The 23,866-nt window shown below is 34.4% G+C and overlaps 1 protein-coding gene and 1 non-coding gene across 2 annotated transcripts in view; both read left to right on the forward strand.

Moving 5' to 3' along the window:
- The window catches only part of IPO7 (importin 7), a 47,307-nt gene that overhangs the window by 18,831 nt on the left and 4,610 nt on the right, over nucleotides 1-23,866 (forward strand). The window contains exons 4-22 of the mRNA XM_059931095.1: nucleotides 205-363; nucleotides 4,137-4,293; nucleotides 5,857-5,946; nucleotides 8,164-8,258; nucleotides 8,378-8,462; nucleotides 10,990-11,124; nucleotides 11,770-11,869; nucleotides 12,631-12,707; nucleotides 13,098-13,214; nucleotides 15,650-15,739; nucleotides 16,150-16,315; nucleotides 16,509-16,669; nucleotides 17,766-17,894; nucleotides 19,466-19,532; nucleotides 19,616-19,741; nucleotides 20,257-20,354; nucleotides 21,512-21,607; nucleotides 22,302-22,522; nucleotides 22,625-22,830. Coding sequence (XP_059787078.1) covers nucleotides 205-363; nucleotides 4,137-4,293; nucleotides 5,857-5,946; nucleotides 8,164-8,258; nucleotides 8,378-8,462; nucleotides 10,990-11,124; nucleotides 11,770-11,869; nucleotides 12,631-12,707; nucleotides 13,098-13,214; nucleotides 15,650-15,739; nucleotides 16,150-16,315; nucleotides 16,509-16,669; nucleotides 17,766-17,894; nucleotides 19,466-19,532; nucleotides 19,616-19,741; nucleotides 20,257-20,354; nucleotides 21,512-21,607; nucleotides 22,302-22,522; nucleotides 22,625-22,830 — 2,375 coding nt within the window. The remainder of the gene's footprint in view (nucleotides 1-204; nucleotides 364-4,136; nucleotides 4,294-5,856; nucleotides 5,947-8,163; nucleotides 8,259-8,377; nucleotides 8,463-10,989; nucleotides 11,125-11,769; nucleotides 11,870-12,630; nucleotides 12,708-13,097; nucleotides 13,215-15,649; nucleotides 15,740-16,149; nucleotides 16,316-16,508; nucleotides 16,670-17,765; nucleotides 17,895-19,465; nucleotides 19,533-19,615; nucleotides 19,742-20,256; nucleotides 20,355-21,511; nucleotides 21,608-22,301; nucleotides 22,523-22,624; nucleotides 22,831-23,866) is intronic.
- LOC132371218 (small nucleolar RNA SNORA23) lies at nucleotides 15,883-16,066 on the forward strand. The gene has a single exon (XR_009504836.1). It is a non-coding gene; the product is annotated as a small nucleolar RNA SNORA23 (small nucleolar RNA).

Raw genomic sequence — 23,866 nt, forward strand, 5'->3', positions numbered from 1 at the left:
AAACCTGTCAGTTGATGATGGGGATGAAAAATAAAAATAAAATCACTTGCATTTGTAACATTTGTTGGGTTTCTTTTAAGTCAGTAGTAACAGTTTTTGCTTAGTGACTTATTTATTTTTGTCTAAACAGCCTTTTTCTTTGTATGAGTTAACAAAACTTGAGGTAGCATTTCTTCCTTCTTATTGTTTATTTTTGACTTTTAGGGTACAGCTTACTACATGCATTCACCATATCATCAAACATGATTATCCAAGTCGTTGGACTGCCATTGTGGACAAAATTGGCTTTTACCTTCAGTCTGATAACAGTGCATGTTGGCTAGGAATTCTTCTTTGCCTCTATCAGCTTGTGAAAAATTATGAGTAAGTATCTCTCTCAATTCCTGTAGAGTTTTGAGAAGTAGAAAAAGCTTGGGAAATTTAAGCTAATTGGTTTGAACATCTTGAAATTTCATTTGGTATACATACTAAAGTTAGTGAATTACATGTTGATTTGAATTGTGTCTTCTTTTTGAAATAGCATTCTTGTTTTAATTCTGCAATCTCTTCTGTTGATTCAACTTTGAAACTCCTTGTGCCCTTTTTTCTTAATCATGATCTGTTTCCCTGTTCAAAACCCAAGTTATCCCTAACTTCTCAATATAGGCTCCTCAATTTGTGCTGATAAAAGGCCTAAAGATAAGTTTTTAAGATGTGAAGGGGGTCAAAGTACATCGATCATTAGAGCTCTTTATTCTGCCTTTCTGTGAATTTTTATCTTAATTTGGGTTCTTGCGAAGTTTCAAGAACCTACCTCTAATTCTTTAAGAAGAATATGTCGGAATTTCATATGATCATTTTTAATCATTGTGTTTGAGGGATTCATAGTCATCTGCTTCAGTGTTGGCATACTTGAGCAAATTATAGTTCATGTAAGTAATTAGTATCAGTAAGAAAGATTTAGGGATCATTTTATACCTGGGCTTAAGGATCAGAAAAAAATCTAACCTTGGAAGTTGAGGTGTAGCACTAAAAGTAGTAAGCCACATGTTGCAGAGATTTTCTCTTAAGTGTGTGGTGAAAGTAATGAAATTGGTAGGCACTTGAAAGTTTTGATATTAGCAAATTATGAGGGAGGAACACACACCATGATGGTGGCTTTATTTCCAGTCCTAACAGCTACACAGATGCCATTGTGAGCGCTCTAATTCTGGGACTTGTAGTTAGCCTCCAATACCCTTTTTGGGTCCCAACTCAAAGTAGCTGATGAACTGCTGCTTTTGTTCTGAGCAGGAGAGAAATAAACCGTTTACAGCATTGGTACTGGTGTTTTCTTGTGTTCCCACCAGCTACCCATCTTCCTGCTAAGGAATGTTCCAGCTGTTGCTCCAACCTCTGTCAGAGTGCCAGTTGTAGTTCTGGTAAGTGAGTGACTAAACTGAGAGAGAATAACAGTAATAAGCTGTCATTGTCATTGAGGAGGTTCGTCTCTCCTGTCCTTAATCTTAGCAGGAGAGAGTATGACAGGGATTTTTAAAATGGGAGACATAGGCTGCTACAGTGTTGGAATTTCAGTTCATTTTCAGCTAGTGTTCGATTGTGGAGCACAGGGTGTTCACGAGGGATCTGTGTGGACTGAAGCAGTTCTAAGAAAATTCATGGAGAAATTGGAAGTTGTGATGGCCTTCAGGAGCATAGATCCTCAGGAAATGCTTGTCAGGTGAAGGAGCATAGAAGGAACATTTGAAGAGGAATGCATCTCACACCACATGGAATAGTATGAGCAAAGAAAGAAAGGTACAGAGGTGGAAATGTGACACTGTCTTTAGTGGGTAGTGAGGAGACCACTAAATGGTATGGATAACTTCTGTTGAGAAATTGGGGATCATTTTGTCTTCTTTTTTTTTTTGGTGGTAGAGGGGGATCATTTTGAATTGGTAAATTGGGACCGTGTTAAAAGAGGGTTTTGAATGCCATGATGGGGAATTTGCATGTGGTCTTTTACATGATGAACCGTTGACTTTTTTTTAACAGAACAGTGATGGGCTAGTATTTGAGGATTCCTGTGAGTATGGTTCACCAGTTTGACACACTGTAGCCTTGTGGTTGTAGACTTTTATTGGTGGGAGGAGGTGAGCTCCTACTCCTCCACCATCTTGATCGCTCCCTAGGCTTTTATTAGTGTCACATTTTCACGCTTTCATGAACTTTCAGGTCGTATGGAATAGTATTTGTTTCCTTGCATAAATTACTTTCATACCCATTGGTTTGGATATGGTACCACCCAACTTCCAGTCCACTACTCAGTGTAGAGAAGGAGGTAGGAGAGAAGAATACCTAACATGGAATGGGTATTCAAACCCTCTTAATGTGGGTGATCACCTGGGTTGGATAATGGAGAGAGGTGCATAATATAATATAGTCCTCACCTTTATTGTTAAAAGATAATATTGTCAGTAATTAATATAGTTTGTCTAATCAGATTGGAGAGTGCAAGTGGCTTCCTTTTGTAAATTGTTATTTTATTGACTCAAAGAAATGTACAGGTAACCTTTTAAAATGTATGCTAAGTGTAATTTCTCAGCACATTAAATAATATTTAGAAGTCTGTCAGTTAATTGTTTAATAATCTCAGTCATTATTAGCGTGAACATTTCTCTTGGTGTTTTTTATTCTTGGCAATTTACTTTGCTTCTCATTTCTCCCAGTAGGAAAAAACAATCCAGTCTTTTAAGAATGTCTACCTTTTTATATATATATATATATATATATATTTTTTTTTTTTTTTTTTTTTTTTTTTTTTTTTAATTTTTGGCTGTGTTGGGTCCCCGCCTCTGTGCGAGGGCCCCCTCCAGCTGCGGCGAGCGGGGGCTACTCTTCATCGCGGTGCACGGGCCTCTCACTATCGCGGGCTCTCTCGTTGCGGAGCACAGGCTCCAGACGCGCAGGCTCAGTATCTGTGGCTCACGGGCCCAGTCGCTCCGCGGCATGTGGGATCCTCCCAGACCAGGGCTTGAACCCGTGTCCCCTGCACTGGCAGGCAGACTCCCAACCACTGCGCCACCAGGGAAGCCCCAAGAGTGTTTACCTTTTAAAACTGTGCTAAGATATTCAATTCTTAGATACATTTTCTCCCTTCAGAAAGGCTACTGGTAGATAAAACTGGAGTCTGGTAGGGAAAATCAATTATTTAAAAATTAAAAAAAAAAAAAAAGCCAACAGACTTTTTAACAATAGTGTTAAAATGCTAAGGAATCTCTATGGGGGAATGTCTCAATTAGCTATTCTTTACTCATATCCTTGGAGCAAAATGTGATTCAGAATTCAGGATTTTTCAGATTTTAGAAAGGTAACAAGGTTCACATAGTACACTCCTATGTACCAGTACCCAGGGATCAAACATATTATATCTGACATAAAATATGTGAATATTCACTCCAAATGGGGTAAATAGAGATCATAAATAGCCTGTTGAGGTTAGGTTTTGTTGCCAAAAGGTTACCAAAGAACTTCTGATTTATAGTGCTTTTAGAAATAGAATATTTTCTGCTTTATAGATGCCACTTCTGCCTTAATGCTCTTTGTATGTAAATTACTTAAGGATGGTTATATGTAATCAATTTTATATTGATCAGCTGCTGTTTAAAAGCCAAATCGTTGTAGGTCCTCAGTTATATCAGTATTCACAGTTACAGATAGCATAGTGAGGTGGTTAAAGGGCAGATCCTGAATCTGCCGAGGTTCATACCTAGATGTCTATACTGGGAAAGATACTTAACTTCTCTGTGCCTCAGTTTCCTCAACTATGGAAGTGAGAATGCTAATGGGGCCTTGAAGATTATTTACCTCATAATAAATGCTCAGTAAATTTTAGACACTATTATTTGAGGTTTTTTCCAAGTTGCTTTTTGCCTGTGGTTTGATTCCATAGTAGATTTTTCTTCTTTCTAGGAATATAAAATTGCTTAGAAAGTATTTGCTTATATTTGTATGAACAGACAAGTAGTTTAAATTTATATCTCATATGTATATGAGATATAAATATATATATAATAGATATATATATAGATATATATCCTTATCTACCTACCTATCTATATATATATATAAAATTGTGAATAAATTCTCACAGAATTAGTTTGTATTCCTACCCAAAGGTATAAGAAACCAGAGGAACGGAGTCCATTGGTAGCAGCAATGCAACATTTCCTGCCAGTTCTAAAGGACCGTTTTATCCAGCTTCTTTCTGATCAGTCTGATCAATCTGTCCTCATCCAGAAACAGATTTTTAAGATCTTCTATGCTCTTGTTCAGGTAACTTTATATTGTAGTTTTTATACGTAAAGTCAGTCTATCATTTGCCACCTTGAACAGTGATAAAGAATTTCAGCATCTGAAAAATAATTTCACTTGAAAATCTACATTAAGTGGATAAATTGCTAGTCAAATATAAATTGCCAAAATTACAAATACATTAAAGTCTAACCAAGCATACTTTCCCAAATACACAAATAGCTCTAATAAATGTTAAATTATAAGTGGGCAATCTTAAGTTCTCTTAAACCATCTAATACTATTTACAAAATTAGTAAAATTTTCTTATGTCTTTCACCTTAAGAATTCACAAGTCTGAAAATCAGTTACTGGAGTAGAGTTTACATCTAACGTGTGCTCTGTTATGCCAAATATACATAGATTGTCCCAGTAATTGCAAAACCTATTCCTAAGCTTGACACAAAAATACTAATACTGTGGGCTTGACTGGCACACTGTAATGGGCCTTATTATCTTTGTATATTGTTCTAAATCTTCCTGGGATAAGAGATCCCACTAAAGAAATGGTTGTGTCTGTAGTCTCAGTGGACTGTAATTACTTATGAAACAGAGTTTTTGATTAGGATTAAAATTCTGGCTCTTTTTGTGCCACATAGCCAAAGAAAGATTCATCTCATCTACCAGGACCTTTGGTTCAATTCATGCCATTACTTATTTTTGTTTAATTCTCATTTAAATAGACCTGTGACTATTTCCACTAAGATTATTATAACTGACTCACTCCATTGTTTGGTTGGATTTTTCATGCCCTTGCTAGATCTTTAAAGATAATCTAATATCTTTCTAATGGCTTCTTCTTATATAATTTTTTAAAAAGTGATTTGGATAGACAATATACTGTTTTTTAATTGTTTTTCCCTCTAACTGGTAGGATCACAACTTCTAGATTATAAAAATAAGTTCTTTTTATAAATTATTCTAGGGCATAGGACCCAACTAATTTTTTGAGACTAGCATACCTTGAAATCAAAATATAGTACTGTCTCATTTGTGAAAATAGAGGTCCTAAAATCCTAAATAGGATATTGATGTTGTGAGCCTATTAAGTGATGTGATTTATCCCAGGAACACAGGAATGGATCAAGAGTAAAAAACCAGTTTTTGTGATTAACTTTTATATTACATGAAAAGAGAGACCTGTAAACAATCTTTAAGGATGCCAGATAAAGTATTTGATAAAATTTAATAACCATTTCTGCTTTAAAAAAAACAAAACAAAACAAAAATACTTAAGAATCCTGGAATAGAAATTTCCTTACCTTGATAAAAAATGTTCACTAGAAATCACAATAAATATACCTCATGGTGAAAATCAGATACATTGCCAGTAATTTAGGAATATGACAAGGATGCCCACTATCACTGCCACAGTTCACCATTGTACATAACTAACCAAATCAGCCAGGTGAGAAATTTGCCTATGTACTGAAAGAGGAAATGTGGATTGAATGAAGTACTTTTTGTAGGTTTTGTGAAGAGTAAAAGGAAGTTGGATTTTCTTTTGTAAGGATTTTAAAATATTGATTCTTGATTTTAATTTAGTATACACTACCACTGGAGCTGATAAACCAACAGAACCTGACAGAATGGATAGAAATTTTAAAGACTGTTGTGAACAGGGATGTACCTAATGTGAGTCTCTGTGTATTTCTTATATCACTAAGCTTAAGTATTTAGTTACCTTTTGAGAATTTTAACTGATATTTCCTAAAACATTCTTTGTGAATTTATATTATTTGTGATGCAGATTTTTCTAGATAAAGAGACACCATTTCATTTGTTTACATATGTGAATATAATAAGTGAAAAATTGTAAAGGGTTATTTTGTATATTACTAAGTGCTTGTATTATATCTTTGTTTATTCCATCCTAATTCTGTTTCGTCAGTTTTTAATTGAGTTCATAACATATGTCACCTGACATAGTTAGAAATTTTTTTTCTTGTAGTGAGAACTTTTAAGATCTATTCTCTTAGCAACCTTCAGATAAACAATATAGTATTTTTAACTATAGACACCATGTTTACATTACATCCCCAGGACTTACTTATCTTACAACTGGAAGTTTGTACCTTTTCACCGTCTTCTGAAACTTAAACTGTGGTAGTCATTTCATAGTATATACATATGTCAAATCATTATGTTTATACCTTAAACTAATAACAATGTTCAATATCAGTTATATCTCAAAAAGGAACAAAGAACCCATAGCTGGATTTTAGCCTAATAATTTGTCAGACATGCATGAACAGGGGTAGAACTTGATTTACAAGTTGGTCAAACTTTGTAGTTAGTTATATTACTTGCTTTTTAAATAACAACTTCATAGAGCTATAACTCAAATACCGTAAAATTTACTATTTTAAAGTGTACAATTCAGCGGTTTGCAGTAGTACATACAGAATTGTCCAACTATGTTATTTTTTTCACATATAATAACAATTTTTAAAATAACCACAATTTTTCTTTATTATCTAGTTTTCTAGAGAGGTAGGAAATTTACAATTCCTGAATCCCTAGTGTGTTTTAAGTACTTTTATATACCTTGCTTATTTAATCCTCAAAATAATTCCTTCTGAATTTATTTTAAACAGAGACATGGAAGGGTTGTGTAATTTATCCAACATAATTTTATTAGTGAGATAAGTGAGACCAGCCTCCTGTTTTATAGTTTATTGCTCAAATTTTTATTTTAAAAAAAATGCAGAAGAAATAAATAGGACATTTCTTGCATTCCATGGGAAACTAGTTTGATGTGTTATTTTCTGTACACATTTAATAGGTGTAAAATACAGCTTTAAGAGTTTTCATACTTATATTCTGCACCTTTTTTGGTATAATTTGTAATCATAAACATGCACATATAAGTAAACAGTTCAGTGAGTTATGAGAGTCATATTCACCCGAGTAACCATCACCTAGAATGTTGGCTGGTGGCTGGGTCTGGTCATCCCTACCATCACCATTCTCATTTCTAGCACCATAGATTAACTTTACCTGTTCTAAAATCTAATAAAAAGGTAATTTTTTGTATCTACCTTCTTTTGCTTAATATTACGATATATTCATGTTGTGCTATGGTAGTTTGTTCTTTCTTATTGACAAGTAGTACCCCATTGTATGGATGTACTACAGTTTATTTATTTACAAGTTGATGGACATCTGGGTGGTTTTTAAGATTTCAAGATTACAAATAAGGCTGCTATGAATGTATATGTCTGACTTTATAAATAACTTCCAAAGTGGTTTTACCACTGCTCTCACTGGCAGTGTATGGGAGTTTTGGTAGTTCCACAGTCTCATTTCTCTGTCTTAACTTAAAAATATGTCATGGATATCTTAGGTCAATATATAATGAACCAATTCATTCTTTTAATGGATGTTGCATAATTAAACATCCCCTTGTTAATGAATGTTTAGTTCTTGGCAGTTTTTCTCTGTTACAAATGGTTTTGTAAATGAACATTCTCATACATATATATTTATGTATGTATACTAATATTTTTGAAACTAGATTTCTAAAATGAAGTTTCTCATGCCCTTTAGATTTGAACTATACTAGTTTTAATTAAGCTACTTGCCATGACCTTGATTTATATTATTTGGATCTTGACTAAAATGTTTGAGTTTAAACTTTTATAAGACTTAGAGAAAGCATGTCCTTTGTAACTAAGTAGTGAAGTGAAGTGCCTCTTATATTTAAATAAGGGTTAATACTTTTCCTGTTCTAGCCTTTTATTATGAAAGGCCATCATTGGAGGAGAATTCATGTTTTTGTGAGTCTGTTCTGAACTCACACTATTCCTTTTAGATTGTATTGTCTATCATTAAATAAATGTCTCTTTAAAGGAAACACTTCAAGTTGAAGAAGATGATAGACCTGAGTTACCATGGTGGAAATGTAAGAAGTGGGCTTTACATATCTTAGCAAGACTTTTTGAAAGGTACACATTTCTCAATATATGATAATTTGAGTTTATTTTTTTCAAGAATTTGTTTTTTTTTTATAAGTGCTGATATAAAGCATTATGAAGACATGATGGGCATTTGAATGTTCTTTTAGATATGGAAGCCCTGGCAATGTTTCCAAGGAGTATAATGAATTTGCTGAAGTATTTCTGAAGGCATTTGCTGTTGGTGTCCAACAAGTAAGTCTAAGATTTTTCCAAGTAGAAACATGACACTATAATGTTAATTTGTCTTGCTTATTTCTAGTTTCTTTGGCATTCAAAGATTGCATGTAGGGGCTTCCCTGGTGGCGCAGTGGTTGAGAATCTGCCTGCTAATGCAGGGGACACGGGTTCGAGCCCTGGTCTGGGAAGATCCCACATGCCGCAGAGCGGCTGGGCCCGTGAGCCACAATTACTGAGCCTGCGCGTCCGGAGCCTGTGCTCCGCAACAAGAGAGGCCGCGATAGTGAGAGGCCCGCGCACCGTGATGAAGAGTGGCCCCCACTTGCCACAACTAGAGAAAGCCCTAGCACAGAAACGAAGACCCAACATAGCAATCAATCAATCAATCAATTAATCAATAAAAAATAAATCTTTAAAAAAAAAAAAGATTGCATGTAGCAGACTTTAACATTTTGAACACTGTAGTAGTTCTCAAATGTTATGGTCTCAGAACCTCCTTACACTCTTAAATTATTGATAACATCAACAACCTTCCATTTATGTGGGTTATACCTTGTGATATTTACTGTATTAAAAATTGAAACTAAATTTAATGGTATTAATTTATTTTAAAATAACAAACCTATTACATATTAACAGAATACATGTTTTGTTTTTTTATAAATTTTATTTATTTATGTATATATGTATGTATGTATGTATGTATTGGCTGCGTCGGGTCTTCCTTGCTGCACGTGGGCTTTCTCTAGTTGTGGCGAGCGGGGGCTACTCTTCGTTGTGGTGCACAGGCTTCTCATTGCGGTGGCTTCTTTTGTTGCAGAGCACGCACTCTAGGCGCGCAGGCTTCAGTAGTTGTGGCACGCGGGCTCAGTAGTTGTGGCTCATGGGCTCTAGAGCGCAGGCTCAGTAGTTGTGGCGCACGGGCTTAGTTGCTCCGCGGCATGTGGGATCTTCCCGGACCAGGGCTCGAACCCATGTCTCCTGCATTGGCAGGCAGATTCTTAACCACTGCGCCATCAGGGAAGCCCAGAATACATGTTTTTGTTAAAAATAATTGTTTTCCAAAATGAAAATTTTTTAGCAGGAGGAAATGGCATTGTTACACATTTTTACTAATATCTTTAATGTCTGCCTTAATAAAAGGCAGCTGTATACCCATCTACCTCCGTATTCATTCTGTTTCAATTTGTTTTAATGGAAGTAAATAAAGATAATTTGGTCTCAAAGATAAGAAGTTGGAAAAGGAAAGACTTTTAATATACTTTTCATATAATTGGGGAAATTTTTGATATCACAACAACATTTGGCAATGGTATTTTCTTAAAGGTTAATTGTAATTTAGAGTTTGAAACTGTAACAATAAACATTTCATCTTGTTACATTAACATCCATTGCACTTTGAATGGGTCTTTTATCCATATGTGATTTTGTAACATCCTGCCCTGGTCATTGGAAAATGTTGACTTATTGAGTCTATGCCGATTTTCTAAATGTTTATAGATTTCCTTATGTAGTTTTAAAAAATTACAGTCATTAATATCACCACTGATCTCATAACTGTCTTTAAATATTGGAAAGCTGTCAAGTGGATCTAAGTGGTGGGTGTAAGATTTTGAGAATTCTAGTTTTGCTTGAAAGCTCAAATTTTAACACCAGTAACATATTATCAGTTTCCTTGCAGTGAGAGGCTCATTTTGTTCATTTTTGAGAAAAAAATCTGCCACACACTCAAGTCTAAATCATCATAATTTGTCTATCAGTTTTTCTTTCATGCTTATGATAATATTTGGTGGGAAAAACTACTATTTCAGCTTTTCTTCCAACCATCGTACTTTGGTATGTAGCAGAAGTGCTATATGTATACTTCCCATTTATTAATATTTATATTTCTGGTTCACTAAGGACATTCCTAAGGAAAGTTTATTCTGCGATTGTGTGGCTGTAAAGAATATGATGACTGCTAGTACACTTTAGTGCCACTCCTTTGATTCATGTTAGGAACCTGAAGTTTTACCATCACTGCTTTTGTACCGTCGATGCAAATGCCAACACAGTAAAAAGGGCAAATAATGTTTTAGCATTATTATGAAAATAGTTTTGACCTGTCAGACCCTCTGGGACCGTATTTTGACAACTGCTATTCTCAAGTATGAAGCTACATTAGAACTCTTGGAAGACATTAAATAAGTAGGTGAATGGTTTGGGTAAGATTTGCCTAGAAGCTGATTTTAACAATGTAGTGCTGTCTCAGAATATTGTGGTATGTTCCACAAGTAGCATATGGTTTTCTCTTCTTTTTATATTTAATCAGAAACTAGTCCTTTGACACACAGTGTTACTTCACTTTGTTTATTTTAAATACTTTGGGAATAAATATGGTTCTCCAATATATAATTTAAAAAATTACTTTCCTTTTAAAAGAATATGGTGGTTATTTTATGACAATGACCTGGGTAAGAAGTGTCAGATGTTTTTGCTAGCTTGTAAGTGGTTAAACTTTCTATTTAAACTTTGTTTTTTGATCAAATTTTTTTTTTCAAAGGTTTTATTGAAAGTGTTATATCAGTACAAGGAGAAGCAATATATGGCTCCTCGAGTTTTACAACAGACGTTAAATTATATTAATCAAGGAGTTTCTCATGCTCTCACCTGGAAGAATCTGAAGCCTCATATACAAGTAATAATTTTCTATCTGAACTGTTTTTCTAGAAAATATAATAGAAATAACATTAGTTACCAAAAAGGTTGAAAAAGTGCATTTTTTTGTTGACCTGTGTTACTTAGTCTAGTTCTGGTAATTGTACATTAGGAAAATGATGCAACATCCTGACAAACTTTATAAAAGGTATATTGTGGATATTCAGATTATTTTTTAATCTGAAACTGTTATCTTAAAATTTGCCTTTCAGTTCTTACTGTTGGATCATGATTAGTTTAACATGATTAGTTAACATCGTGTAATTTGGAATAAGCAAAGGACTATTTCACCAAATTACTTTTGAGGCTAATTTGCTTATGTACTATTTCCAATGTAATTTATTTGCTTTATTTAGAACTGTAGGGTTTGATGGACTAAAATTTCACATTGCATTTTCTCGGAATACTTAATTGCTACCTATGTACACATGTCTTATAATGACTTGTCGCACAGAGGGTAAGAATATGTACATTGATAGTCGATCTGAAAATGCATTAAATGCTTTACTGAAATTTGATGTTAAGCTTTAAAACACAAACTGGAGAGTTACTTTTGTTTTAGCACTTAACGGAAATTTGAAAGTTTAAATTTGAAGACCAACTTATCTTAACTTTTAAATTACAGGGCATTATCCAAGATGTTATTTTTCCATTGATGTGCTATACAGATGCTGATGAGGAACTTTGGCAAGAAGACCCCTATGAATATATACGCATGAAGTTTGGTAAGGAATTTTCGCTTTTTTAGAAGCAAAGTATGTCGGTAGTTAAATTTGTATATAGTAAACCTTGAATATTAAGGCCTCATCTTAGGAACTGAAAAATCTTCTGTTGTTTTAATGCAATTTATTCATTGTTTAGACTTTCAGGAAGCTATTCATTAGTTTTGGCATTTGAGAATGATAATCTTCATTTTTAGCAAACACAAATACAGTAGTGTTAGTAGTTATGATTATTGAATATGCTTCTGGCACATGCCAAAACTGTTAGAAATTCAAGGTTACACCTTAAACACTAAGTGTCTAAACTATACTTTTGGATTCCATGTCAGTCATCATGTGTGTGGAAATGGAGACAACGCATACTGGAAGCTGGAGTCTCTGCATGGGACTAAAGAATTGTAATTTGGCTAATGTTGAGTATTAGTCCTTCTTCGTACTAAGATCTTATGTACTTTCAGTCGTTTGTACTTTTGTGACCCCATTGTGAAAATTCAGTAGTGGGGTTTTGTATGAAAGAAAATAATCATTGGGAGAAGTTGATGGATTAAGATTTAATTTGTACAGGAAAGACAAGGAATTAGGCTTTTGCAAAGTTATATGGGGATCTGGGTTTGTTTTCATGCTCGTCTGCTGTGAAGATTTAGCAAAAATTTAAGGTCCTTTTTTGTTGTTGTTACAGAGCATCATTTGTAAATTACTTGAAAATGTTTGTTGAAAAAATTGAAATTACTATTTTCTGTATTAATTTTAAATTTATTCTATAGATGTGTTTGAGGATTTCATCTCTCCTACCACTGCTGCCCAGACACTTTTGTTTACAGCTTGTAGTAAGAGGAAAGAGGTAGGTTATTTAATATGTGGATAACTTTTGCTTTAATACTTAAAATATGTTCAGGTATACACTTGGGGTTTTTTTTTTTAATTTATTTTATTGAAGTGTAGTTGATTTACAATGGTAATTTCTGCTGTACAGCATAGTGATTCAGTTACACATATACATACATTCTTTTTCATATTCTTTTCCGTTATAATTTATCACAGGATATCGAATAGATTTCCCTGTGCTATACAGTAGGACCTTGTTGTTTATTCATTCTGTATATAATAGTATGTATCTGCTAATCCCGAACATTTAGTTTTTAATGGTAGCCATATAGGTCATTTTGTCGTCAATGTTTTAAAAGGGTTGTTCGGATATCCAATAAAGCATTACTTTTCTCTTTTAATCTAGGTACTACAAAAGACTATGGGATTTTGCTACCAGATTCTTACAGAACCAAATGCTGATCCTCGAAAAAAAGATGGAGCCCTGCATATGATTGGCTCTTTAGCTGAAATACTTCTGAAGGTATTTCTGTGTGTGTGTGTGTGTGTGTGTGTGTGTGTGTGCGCGCACACACAAGCACAATTAGTTTGTTTTAATGACAGCAGTTGAGATAAAACAGAATTGAGGTACAATTCACATACCATATGGTTTGCCCATTTAAAGTGTACAATTCAGTGGTTTTTCTTATATTCAAGGAGCTGTGCAACCGTCAACTCTTAATTCCAAAGCGTTTTCATCATCCCCAAGAGAAACCCTTTTATCAGTCACTCCCCATTTTCTCCCAAATCTCCCAGCCCTAGCCCTAATCTATTTTTTGTCTCCTCTGTGGATTTGCGTATTCTGGGCACTTCATATAAATGGAATGATAAAACATGTAGTCCTTTCTGAGTGGCTTCTTTGACTTAGCATATTTTCAGAGTTCATCCATGTTACAGTATGTGTCAGTCTTCATTCTTTTTTTATTGCCAGATAATATTCCATTGTATTGATACGCTGCGTTTTATTTATCCATTCATCAGTAAGTGGACATTTGTTTCTACTTTTTGGTTATTATTAACAATGGAGCTATGAACATTTCTGTACACATTTTTTTGTGGACATACATTTTCATTTCTCTTGGGTAATACATACCTAGGAGTCTAATTGCTGGTCATATTTTGAGAAACTGCTAGACTGTTTTCCAAAGTGGCTGTACCATTTTATATATTCATTAGCACTGTGTGAGGGTTCCAGTTTCTATGTCCTCACCAACACTTCTTATTATCTGTCTTTTTAAATTACAGCCATTCCAGTTGGTGTCAAATGGTACTCTCATTGTGGTTTACATTTCCCTAATAGCTAATGATGTTGAGAATTTTTTTATGTGCTTATTGTCCACTGTATATCTTCTTTGGAGAAATTTCTATTCAAACTTTTTGTCAATTTTTATATTGGGTTATTTGTCTTTTTATTGTTGAATTGTTAGAGTTCTTTATATATTCTAAATACTAGAAACTTTTCATATACAGTTGACCTTTCAACAACACAGGTTTGAACTGTTTTTGGGTCCACTTAACACGTGGATTTTTTTCCAACAATAAATGCTACAGAACTACATGATATGCAGTTGGTTGAATCTGCAGATGCGGAATCACAGATTTGCAGGTCAAATTGCAAATGTAATGCAGATTTTCAACTGTGCAGAGGGTCAGCACCCCAACCCCCTCGTTATTCAAAGATCAACTGTTTGTGATTTGCAAGTATTTTCTGCCATTCTGTGGATTATCTTTTCACTTTCTTGATAACGTCCTTTGAAGTACACATTTAATTTGATTTTGAAAAAATGTCCTCTATACTTTTTTGCTGTTGCTTGTGCTGAAGGTAATTCTTTTTGCATATGAGTTATCTTCTTTTCATGTTGCAAGACAATTGTAAAGTAGTGTTTTTTTCTTCTCAGAAAATTGATCTTTAAGGAAATTTGTAAACATGAATATATCCCTTCACAGCCTAGGAACATCATGCTTTTGTGGCACACATTTTCTGGTAAAGAATGACTGACTGGATTAGATGTATGTTTAGAAACCTCACCTTAATTGTACACATTTCATCTGACTTCATAAGGTCTGAAATTTGTTTTCACTTTTAAGTTAATAAATGATAACTATTTCAAGGTGTAAGTAAATATTTAGACACAGTTCATCCTACTCCCAGAAACCTTGCTGCATATGATCCTCCACTGAATTCATCACCATTAATTTGTTGGTATATTTTGTGTATCTTTCAGCTTTTCTATATCTGTCCACCCATTCTTCTCTTAATTTATAAAGGGTAAATTACGTGGTTATTTGTTGTGTCTGGGAGTCTTGAGTGTGTTCTCTTTGCACATTCAGGTTTTTGTTTTAACTTTATATTTTTAAATTTTATACTTAGAGAAAATTTGCAAAAATAGTTCCCATTACTCTTCACCCAACTTCTTCTAATGTTAACATATTAGATAGCCATGCCGCAATTCTCAAAACCAGGAAATTAATATTGATATGATACTATTAACTAATCTACAGACCCCTTTCACATTTTATAAGATTTCCCACTAATGTCCTTTTTTGTTTGGTCCCTGATCCAGTCCAGAATCCCACATTGCATTTAGTTATCATGTCTCATTAGTCACTTTCGTTTTTTTAAGTGTTGTCAGTTTTTAATGTTGATTTAATATGCAATTCAAGGAACTCTTCTTAAAAACTTGTTACCGTTTAGAAAATATCCTATTTTAAGATTCACAGGAGTATCTTTAGATATCCAGATTATTACCCTGAGAGCAGGATATTTCTCAATCTATGTTGTATTGTTCATTTAGAACCTTTCCAGAGAGGTTCTTTCACTATAATAGTTTTATATTAACATCAGTAGTCATTTTTAAAACTTGTGTATCTATTTGGCATTTGAGATGATTGTATTTGGAACTTTGTTTATTTTTACAGAAAAAGATCTACAAAGATCAGATGGAATATATGTTGCAGAATCATGTATTCCCTCTCTTCAGCAGTGAACTAGGCTACATGAGAGCGAGGGTATGTTTTAAAGCTGTATTGATATACGCATTTATGTCTAGTAATGAATAACTGCTTATGTGGACTTTTGTATGGAAACTTTTAAATGTTCACTTTAAAGCCATGTTTTAATCTAGACTTTCGTGTAAGTCTTTAAATGGCTGCTCATAATGTGTGCATAGTTTTCATCTGTGTCTGATAGCAGTGTCTGTCTGTGTTTTGCATTCAGATCTTGCTATCCACACAAACATCATGTAGCCAAAGAGTAAGTTGGGATCATAGTACTGGTCGAGTGTTGTGTCTTTGGACATATCTACCACTGGCCAGCCTCCAAATTCCCACACACAGAACTTTGACACTAGAGATATTGTCACATGGTGGAATTTAATGTAAGATACTTATAGTAACTCACTGCATTTTTTTTAAAAAAGGCTTGCTGGGTCCTTCACTATTTTTGTGAAGTGAAGTTCAAAAGTGACCAGAATCTGCAAACAGCCCTAGAGCTGACACGAAGATGTCTGATTGATGATAGGGAAATGCCTGTTAAAGTGGAAGCTGCCATTGCACTTCAAGTGCTGATCAGCAATCAAGAGAAAGGTAAAGGATTTATATCTCAAAAATAGTGCAATGTGCTTACACATAATTGTACAAGGCATAATCCTAGAAACTTGATACATTGTCTTCCTTTTTATTTGAAACGATTTCTTGTTTACTCTTTGGTATATGTTGTGCCAGGTTTTAAGGAGTTTTAGCTGTTTTGGCCAAAAGTTTTTTTCTCTTTCTCTTACAGCTAAAGAATACATCACACCATTCATCAGACCTGTCATGCAGGCTCTTCTTCATATTATAAGAGAAACAGAAAATGATGATCTTACCAATGTAATTCAGAAAATGATCTGCGAGTATAGTGAAGAAGTTACTCCTATTGCAGTAGAAATGACACAACATTTGGTATGTTATTTGAACCAGTCATTTATGCATTACTTAGATTACAGTAAATATTTTCACAGAGCTTCTGTATGTCAGGCACCATTCTAAGCCCTTGATATATATTTTAACTCATTTAATTCTCACACAATCCTATGTGAGGAATATTCCTATACTGAGAGAAAATGTGAGGTATAAAAAGGTTAAGTAATTTGCCCAAATTAGAAGGGGTGGGTCTGGGATTCACACCTGAGCTGTATGCCTCTACAATGCAGAGCTGTTTACTTGTACTCACATTGCATCATGACTACCTTGTTTGTGTGGTTTCCTGGAATGCTTTGGACCAACTGAAAGATAGAGATAATAGTTATAAGTAGATTTTTAAAGTGAAATTTGTGTAAATAGTTATTTCATAGTTGATCTTTGTCTATTGTACATAGCCCTGAACTTCTGAAAATTAACGATGTAAATTATTTAAGGGTAATAGAAAATATGGACATGTACCCAACAATTATCCATTCATATTCTCTATACAGTGGTTTACTTGGTGCAGTTTATATTCTTGCTAAATACTGAGGTTTGAAGAATCTAACTCTTGGTATTTGCTGTGGATATTTTTAACAGCTGATTTTGAAGTGGGTAAAGACATTTGGATAAATATAGTAGTGTTCATTAAAAGTATATTGCATTATAAAAAGCTGATTATTATGACTCCTCATAACTAATAACTTTGCTCAGAATTTTTCAAAATGATTGAATTCAATGGCAACAAAAACCTTGATGACCATTATTTGATGACTAGTATTTGAGCATTGTCAAATGTTAGCCAGTAATTTAAATAAAAATATTCATAATATTAAGCACTTTCTATGCCTTGCCTCACAGTATCTATGGAGATGTCAGGAAAAAGAGGTCAAGTAATCTGTTTAAGGTGACCTAGTAAGTGGCAGAGCAGTACCATTGATTATAGAGCCCAAGCTCTTAAATAATATTAATTGATTTGGAAATGCTGATCGGTTGTGCTGTCCCAGTGAGAACATTTTAAAAATTAAAAGTTTTAGACAAAAACGTGTTTATACTGCTTTAATGGCAAACCTTAATTACATTCTCTTGAATGTAGGCAATGACATTTAATCAAGTAATCCAGACTGGGCCAGATGAAGAAGGAAGTGATGACAAAGCAGTTACTGCTATGGGAATCCTGAATACCATCGACACACTTCTTAGTGTAGTTGAAGATCATAAAGAAGTAAGAAAATGATCCAGTGTTGTAAAGGTTTTAGGGAATGTCAAGCCATTCTTCATCAACTGTTCTATGCTTTTTGGAGGGCTCTGACTTATCTATTCTCTGGTCATCTTCTCACATACCTTGATTTTGCTATCTTTTAACTAGTACGCTTGCGTAGGTACCTTACAAATATTTTAAAAGGAATAGGAGTAAGGAGGTATTTGTATCACGGTGTCTTTACCTCAAGGCTCTGGGTTTTGGCTCCCTCTTAGGGTTACCTTTTCAGATCCAAAATTATGGTGATTCCTAGGAAAATATATTCTTCCTAGTTTTCCTTTTTAATAAAAATTTTTTTTAGTTAGGGTATAATACATATAACATATACCACCTTAACCATTTTTAGGTGTACATTTCAATGGTATTAAGTACATTCACATTGTTGTGCAACCATCACCATCATCTTCCTAGTTTTCTTCTTTTACTGTTGTCTTTTGGAAAGGTAAGCGAATTGTAATCATGAATTTTAAAAGTGGAATTATTTAAAACATACAGAAAAGAGTAAAAAACATAGAAAACTAACCAGTACCCCTTACCCACCACCTAAATTTATTAGATTTTTAACATTCCATGGTATGTCCTTAGACTTCCAGTAAGAAGTTTCAGATAGATGTAATTGAAACCATTAGGGCACCACTTCTTAATCTCATTTCCCTACTTCCTTCCCTTAGAAGTAAGCATTGTTCTAAATTTGTTTATAATTACAATGCAGATATTTAAATCCATAAATCATGTTTTCAGATTATCTACAAACTGCCTTTTGCAACATGAGATTTTCAGTAAACTTTTTTTTTGTAGATTATAATTGGAGCTAGCTAGAAGCCATGAGGAATCCTATAGCTACCTTACGGTTAACAAATCAATTGTTTACTATATTTGAAGAGCTGAAGATGTATTGAGTATATTCGAAGTGGATATCCTGCTTCTATATCTGATTAGTAAATTTTATCTCATTTCCTCTCCCCCACTTTTTAAACATTCTGATGACTTTCAGGGATTTGGGATCCAATTGAGGACCATACTGACAAAAGGGGAGTTTGTATTTTCTGTCTATCTTGTATGACTTGGGGGCCTAGCTTACTATTACATAAATGGAGGTGGCTTAAAAATTATTGGGAGTGGTAGGAATAATGCCTTATTTTAAATAATTTTTCAGTAAACTACTGATTTACATCTCAATTACACTCAATTATATCTGGCCTGAATTAATCTATGTTTACACACAAAAAGATTTTAGTCTCTGCAGAATGATGTGGCTCCTTTATTTTCATACTTGCATTTTTCCAGGAAATTTTTTTTTCTTTATAGGTAAACTATGCATGTTCTTTCTTTGTCTCATTGTAATGGTATTTCATTAAATTTCATACCCATGTTGATTCACAATTTCATAATTTGAGTCATTTTGAAACAAAGGTTTAAAATATTAATTTGTTCACAATATTGACTTTACATTGAAATGCATTGAATTATTATACATTATTTAATAATTCATTCAGTGTGCTACAATTTCATATGATTTTTTTCTTCTCTTTTAGATAACCCAGCAGCTTGAAGGAATCTGCTTACAGGTCATTGGAACTGTTTTACAACAGCATGTCTTAGGTATATACCTCTGATTGTGTTAAGAATACACTACTATTTCATATGAACAAGCATTGTCCTAATGATTCAGTATTCTCTTTTAGAATTCTACGAAGAGATCTTCTCTTTAGCACATAGTTTGACATGTCAACAAGTGTCTCCACAGATGTGGCAGCTGCTACCTCTGGTATTTGAGGTTTTTCAGCAAGATGGCTTTGATTACTTTACAGGTAAGTCAAGTCATCATAGAAATACTGAGGATTCCTCCCCATTTGTACTCAATTTTAGTGTATCACTTGAATACAAACTTGAATATTCTAAGTGTTTTGTTGTTTGGATAAGTTATCAGTAGCAATTAGTGCTCAAAGATGACCCGTACCATTGATTTCCATTATACATTTTGATTTAGTTATCACTTGAGATTTTTTTCTTTAACACATATTCTTAACCTTCTGCCCCGTCAGTCTTCCATTATACATTTTGATTTAGTTATCACTTGAGATTTTTTTCTTTAACACACATTCTTAACTTCTGCCCCCTGTCAGTCTTCTTTGTATAATCTTTAACTACTAAATATGAAGGAATGCACTTTAATAATAGCCTCATTTTTACGTTTAATTCTAAATAATTAAAAGTGAACTTTAGGGACAGAACATTCAGACTTGATTTTTTTTTCTGAGATTTTTTCAGAAACACAGCATACATGTTAGTAAAGATACTTAACTGATGCTTTTTATTAATACAGATATGATGCCTCTGCTTCATAATTATGTAACAGTTGATACAGACACACTTCTGTCTGATACCAAGTACCTTGAAATGATATACAGTATGTGCAAAAAGGTAGGTCACTTTTAGTTAATATAAGCATGTGAGGCTGGTGCTATAAAAAGTACAAAGTTGTGAAGAGACGTGGTACCACATTATTGTGAACATATTATCATATGGGTCTGACAGAATAAGGGCTTTAAGAGTTATAAACTGAAAATGGCTTTGATTTCTAGATCTCTCAGTAATGGCTTTGACAAGTATTTGTTTTATGTCTGCCCTCTGACATTTAATTGGAGTTATAAATGTTTGGGTTTGGGGTTTTTTTAATAAATTTATTTATTTATTTATGGCTGTGTTGGGTCTTCGCTGCTGCGTTTGGGCTTTCTCTAGTTGGGGCGAGCTGGGGCTACTCTTTGTTGCAGTGTGCGGGCTTCTTATTGTGGTGGCTTCTCTTGTTGCGGAGCACGGGCTCTAGGCACACAGGCTTCAGTAATTGTGGTTTGCAGGCTCTAGAGTGCAGGCTCAGTAGTTGTGGCGCCCAGGGCCAGTTGCTCCGTGGCATGTAGGATCTTCCCGGACCAGGGCTCAAACCCGTGTCCTCTGCATTGGCAGGTGGATTCTTAACCACTGCGTCACCAGGGAAGTCCCAACACCAGGCATTTAAAAAATGATTTCGCTTCATGAAGTTTTTAGATGTGTTTGTCCTCATCGATGTCATTCCTTTCTGAACACTTAGTCACAAAATAATCATCTAGTTATGTTATTATTTATTGCCAAATTATATTGTTTATGTTAATACTCTGGGAACAGAGATATCTATACCATCTACTTTCCTATTCCAAAACCCTTATCCTTAACCCTTACATTCCTCTAGTGCTCATGAGCACATCAAGTCCATGCTTTTATTTCTTGTCTGGAGACAGCCTTTGCCATCAACAGATTGCCTCTACTTCCTGCTCATCTCACACTCCATTATCAGTATTTTTTTAGACATAGTGTTTGCCAACTTGCTATGGTCCAGAATGGCACTACATGGGATGTGCTTTGATTATGTAGACCAGTATTACAGACGAATAACTCCAAATCCTTATGGGTGCTTTAGACTATAGTCTGTACAATGACTATTGCAGTCACTCATATTAATTAGAATACCTTAAATACTTCAGCAGCTATAGACTGATTGAAGGTTTTGTGACACCTCCTTGCAGTTTATATTTTGTATTGATCAGGTTCTTACAGGAGTTGCAGGAGAAGATGCAGAATGTCATGCAGCAAAATTGTTAGAGGTCATCATTCTGCAGTGCAAAGGGCGTGGCATTGACCAGGTCAGTGAAGCTATTAATGATTCGTGTTGGAGGATTCAGAGAGGGAATCTTTCCCTTCACTTTTTCATTTTGGGCATTTGTTCTATATATTTTGTATGTTGTTTATTATGACACCTAGATAACATGTTAAAATTGTTCATTTAAAATTTAACCAATATTTAATAATGATCATATATTTAATATGTATGGAAATATGACTGGCAAGTTTTATGGCTACTTGCTATGCAAGGTAAGTTTTGACAAGATTTTTTTTTTAAGTATATTGTGAGAGTATTGTTTGCCACACTATCACTTTGCAATAAGATAGATTTAGTCATTAAATTTCCATGGTCTGTTTCAACGGGAATTTGAAAACCCATCTTTATTGAGACATAATTGAGAGATAACATTGTATAAGTTTAAGGTATACGGTGTGATGAGTTGATAAATGTTTATATTACAAAATGATTACCACAATAAGGTTAGTCAGTAGGAATATTTTGAATCCAATATTGCTATTGTGGTGGGGCTCTAGTAGCTCAGTGAAGACTAATTTTTCTCTAAAATTGGATTTCCCACTGAAATGGCTCAACAATAAAAATTGGATCATTTAATGGAAGGGGGTTAGTTGAGGCAACAAGAAAGTTAATATGGGTGGGTAGTTAACGGCTGCTTTACTTACAGTTTTGGAATGTTTTGCTATCTTTCTCTACAGTGTATTCCCTTATTCGTGGAAGCAGCTTTAGAGAGACTGACAAGAGAGGTGAAGACAAGTGAACTTCGAACAATGTGCCTGCAAGTTGCCATTGCAGCTTTGTATTATAATCCACATCTACTTCTCAACACCTTAGAAAATCTTCGCTTCCCTAATAATGTTGAACCAGTTACAAATCATTTTATTACACAGTGGCTTAATGATGTTGATTGTTTCTTGGGGTAAGTGACATATATTGGATCTTTATTTACTTTGTAAGGAACTCTGCAAAATCTTCTTTTAAAGGAAAAGAAGGAAATGTTTTATTTTATTTTATTTTTTAGGCTTCACGACAGAAAGATGTGTGTTCTGGGCCTATGTGCTCTTATTGATATGGAACAAATACCACAAGTTTTAAATCAGGTTTCTGGACAGATTTTGCCAGCTTTTATTCTTTTATTTAATGGATTAAAAAGAGCATATGCCTGCCATGCAGAACACGAGAATGACAGTGATGATGATGATGAAGCTGAAGATGATGATGAAACGGGTAAGGGATTTGCAATGGAGGAAGCCAGTCTTATTACCTAGTTAGAAATATCACTGGACTTGTTCTTTTAGCCCTTCTCCTAAAGAAATGTGGGATCATAGCCAAGTACTTTCATGTTCATTCATTCATAGAACAAGAGTGTAAGGTCCATGAAGGCAGGAACTTCCAGCTGTATCACCATTATGTAAAGCAGTCTAGGCGTATATAGTTTCCAGTGTTGGCAGGTTTTTTGTGTGTGTTTTTATATATATATATATATATATATATAAATTTATTTTATTTATTTATTTTTGGCTGTGTTGGATCTTCGTTGCTGCACGCGGGCTTTCTCTAGTTGCGACAAGTGGGGGCTACTCTTTGTTGCAGTGCACAGGCTTCTCATTGCAGTGGCTTCTTTTGCTGCGGAGCACGGGCTCTAGGCGTGCGGGCTTCAGTAGTTGCAGCATGCGGGCTCAGTAGTTGTGGCTCACGGGCTCTAGAGCACAGGCTCAGTAGTTGTGGCACACGGGCTTAGTTGCTGCACGGCATGTGGGATCTTCCTGGACCAGGGATCGAACCCGTGTCCCCTACATTGGCAGGCGGATTCTCAACCACTGCACCACCAGGGAAGCCCTGTTGGCAGGTTTTTAGTGTTGGTAAACATCTGTCTATTAGTGCTAAAATCTAGCTATATCTACACTGTAAAATTAAGTTAATTAGATGTTGGCTAATACATTTCACTTGTAAGACAGTATAGACTACAAGAATATAAACTGATAGGATGTTGTTTAAAAGAAATTATTGTAATGGTTTCAAAATATGACACTTGCCATTTTTGTCTTTTATCATTTACTATCTTAGCCAGCCAGCCTTTTAAAAAAAAAAAATCTCATAAAAGGTATTCTGTGGATATAACAAACTATTTTACTTTACTGTTGGTATTTGATTTGGTATATACCATAAGTCTCAGAGCACACCAAGTGCTGGTTCTCATATTATACAGTCCTTTTTCAGACTTCTAGTACTAACAGTTGTGGTTAGTTTTCTTAGATTTCTA

This window comes from Balaenoptera ricei, chromosome 8 (assembly GCF_028023285.1).
Source record: "Balaenoptera ricei isolate mBalRic1 chromosome 8, mBalRic1.hap2, whole genome shotgun sequence".
Lineage (NCBI taxonomy): Eukaryota > Metazoa > Chordata > Mammalia > Artiodactyla > Balaenopteridae > Balaenoptera > Balaenoptera ricei.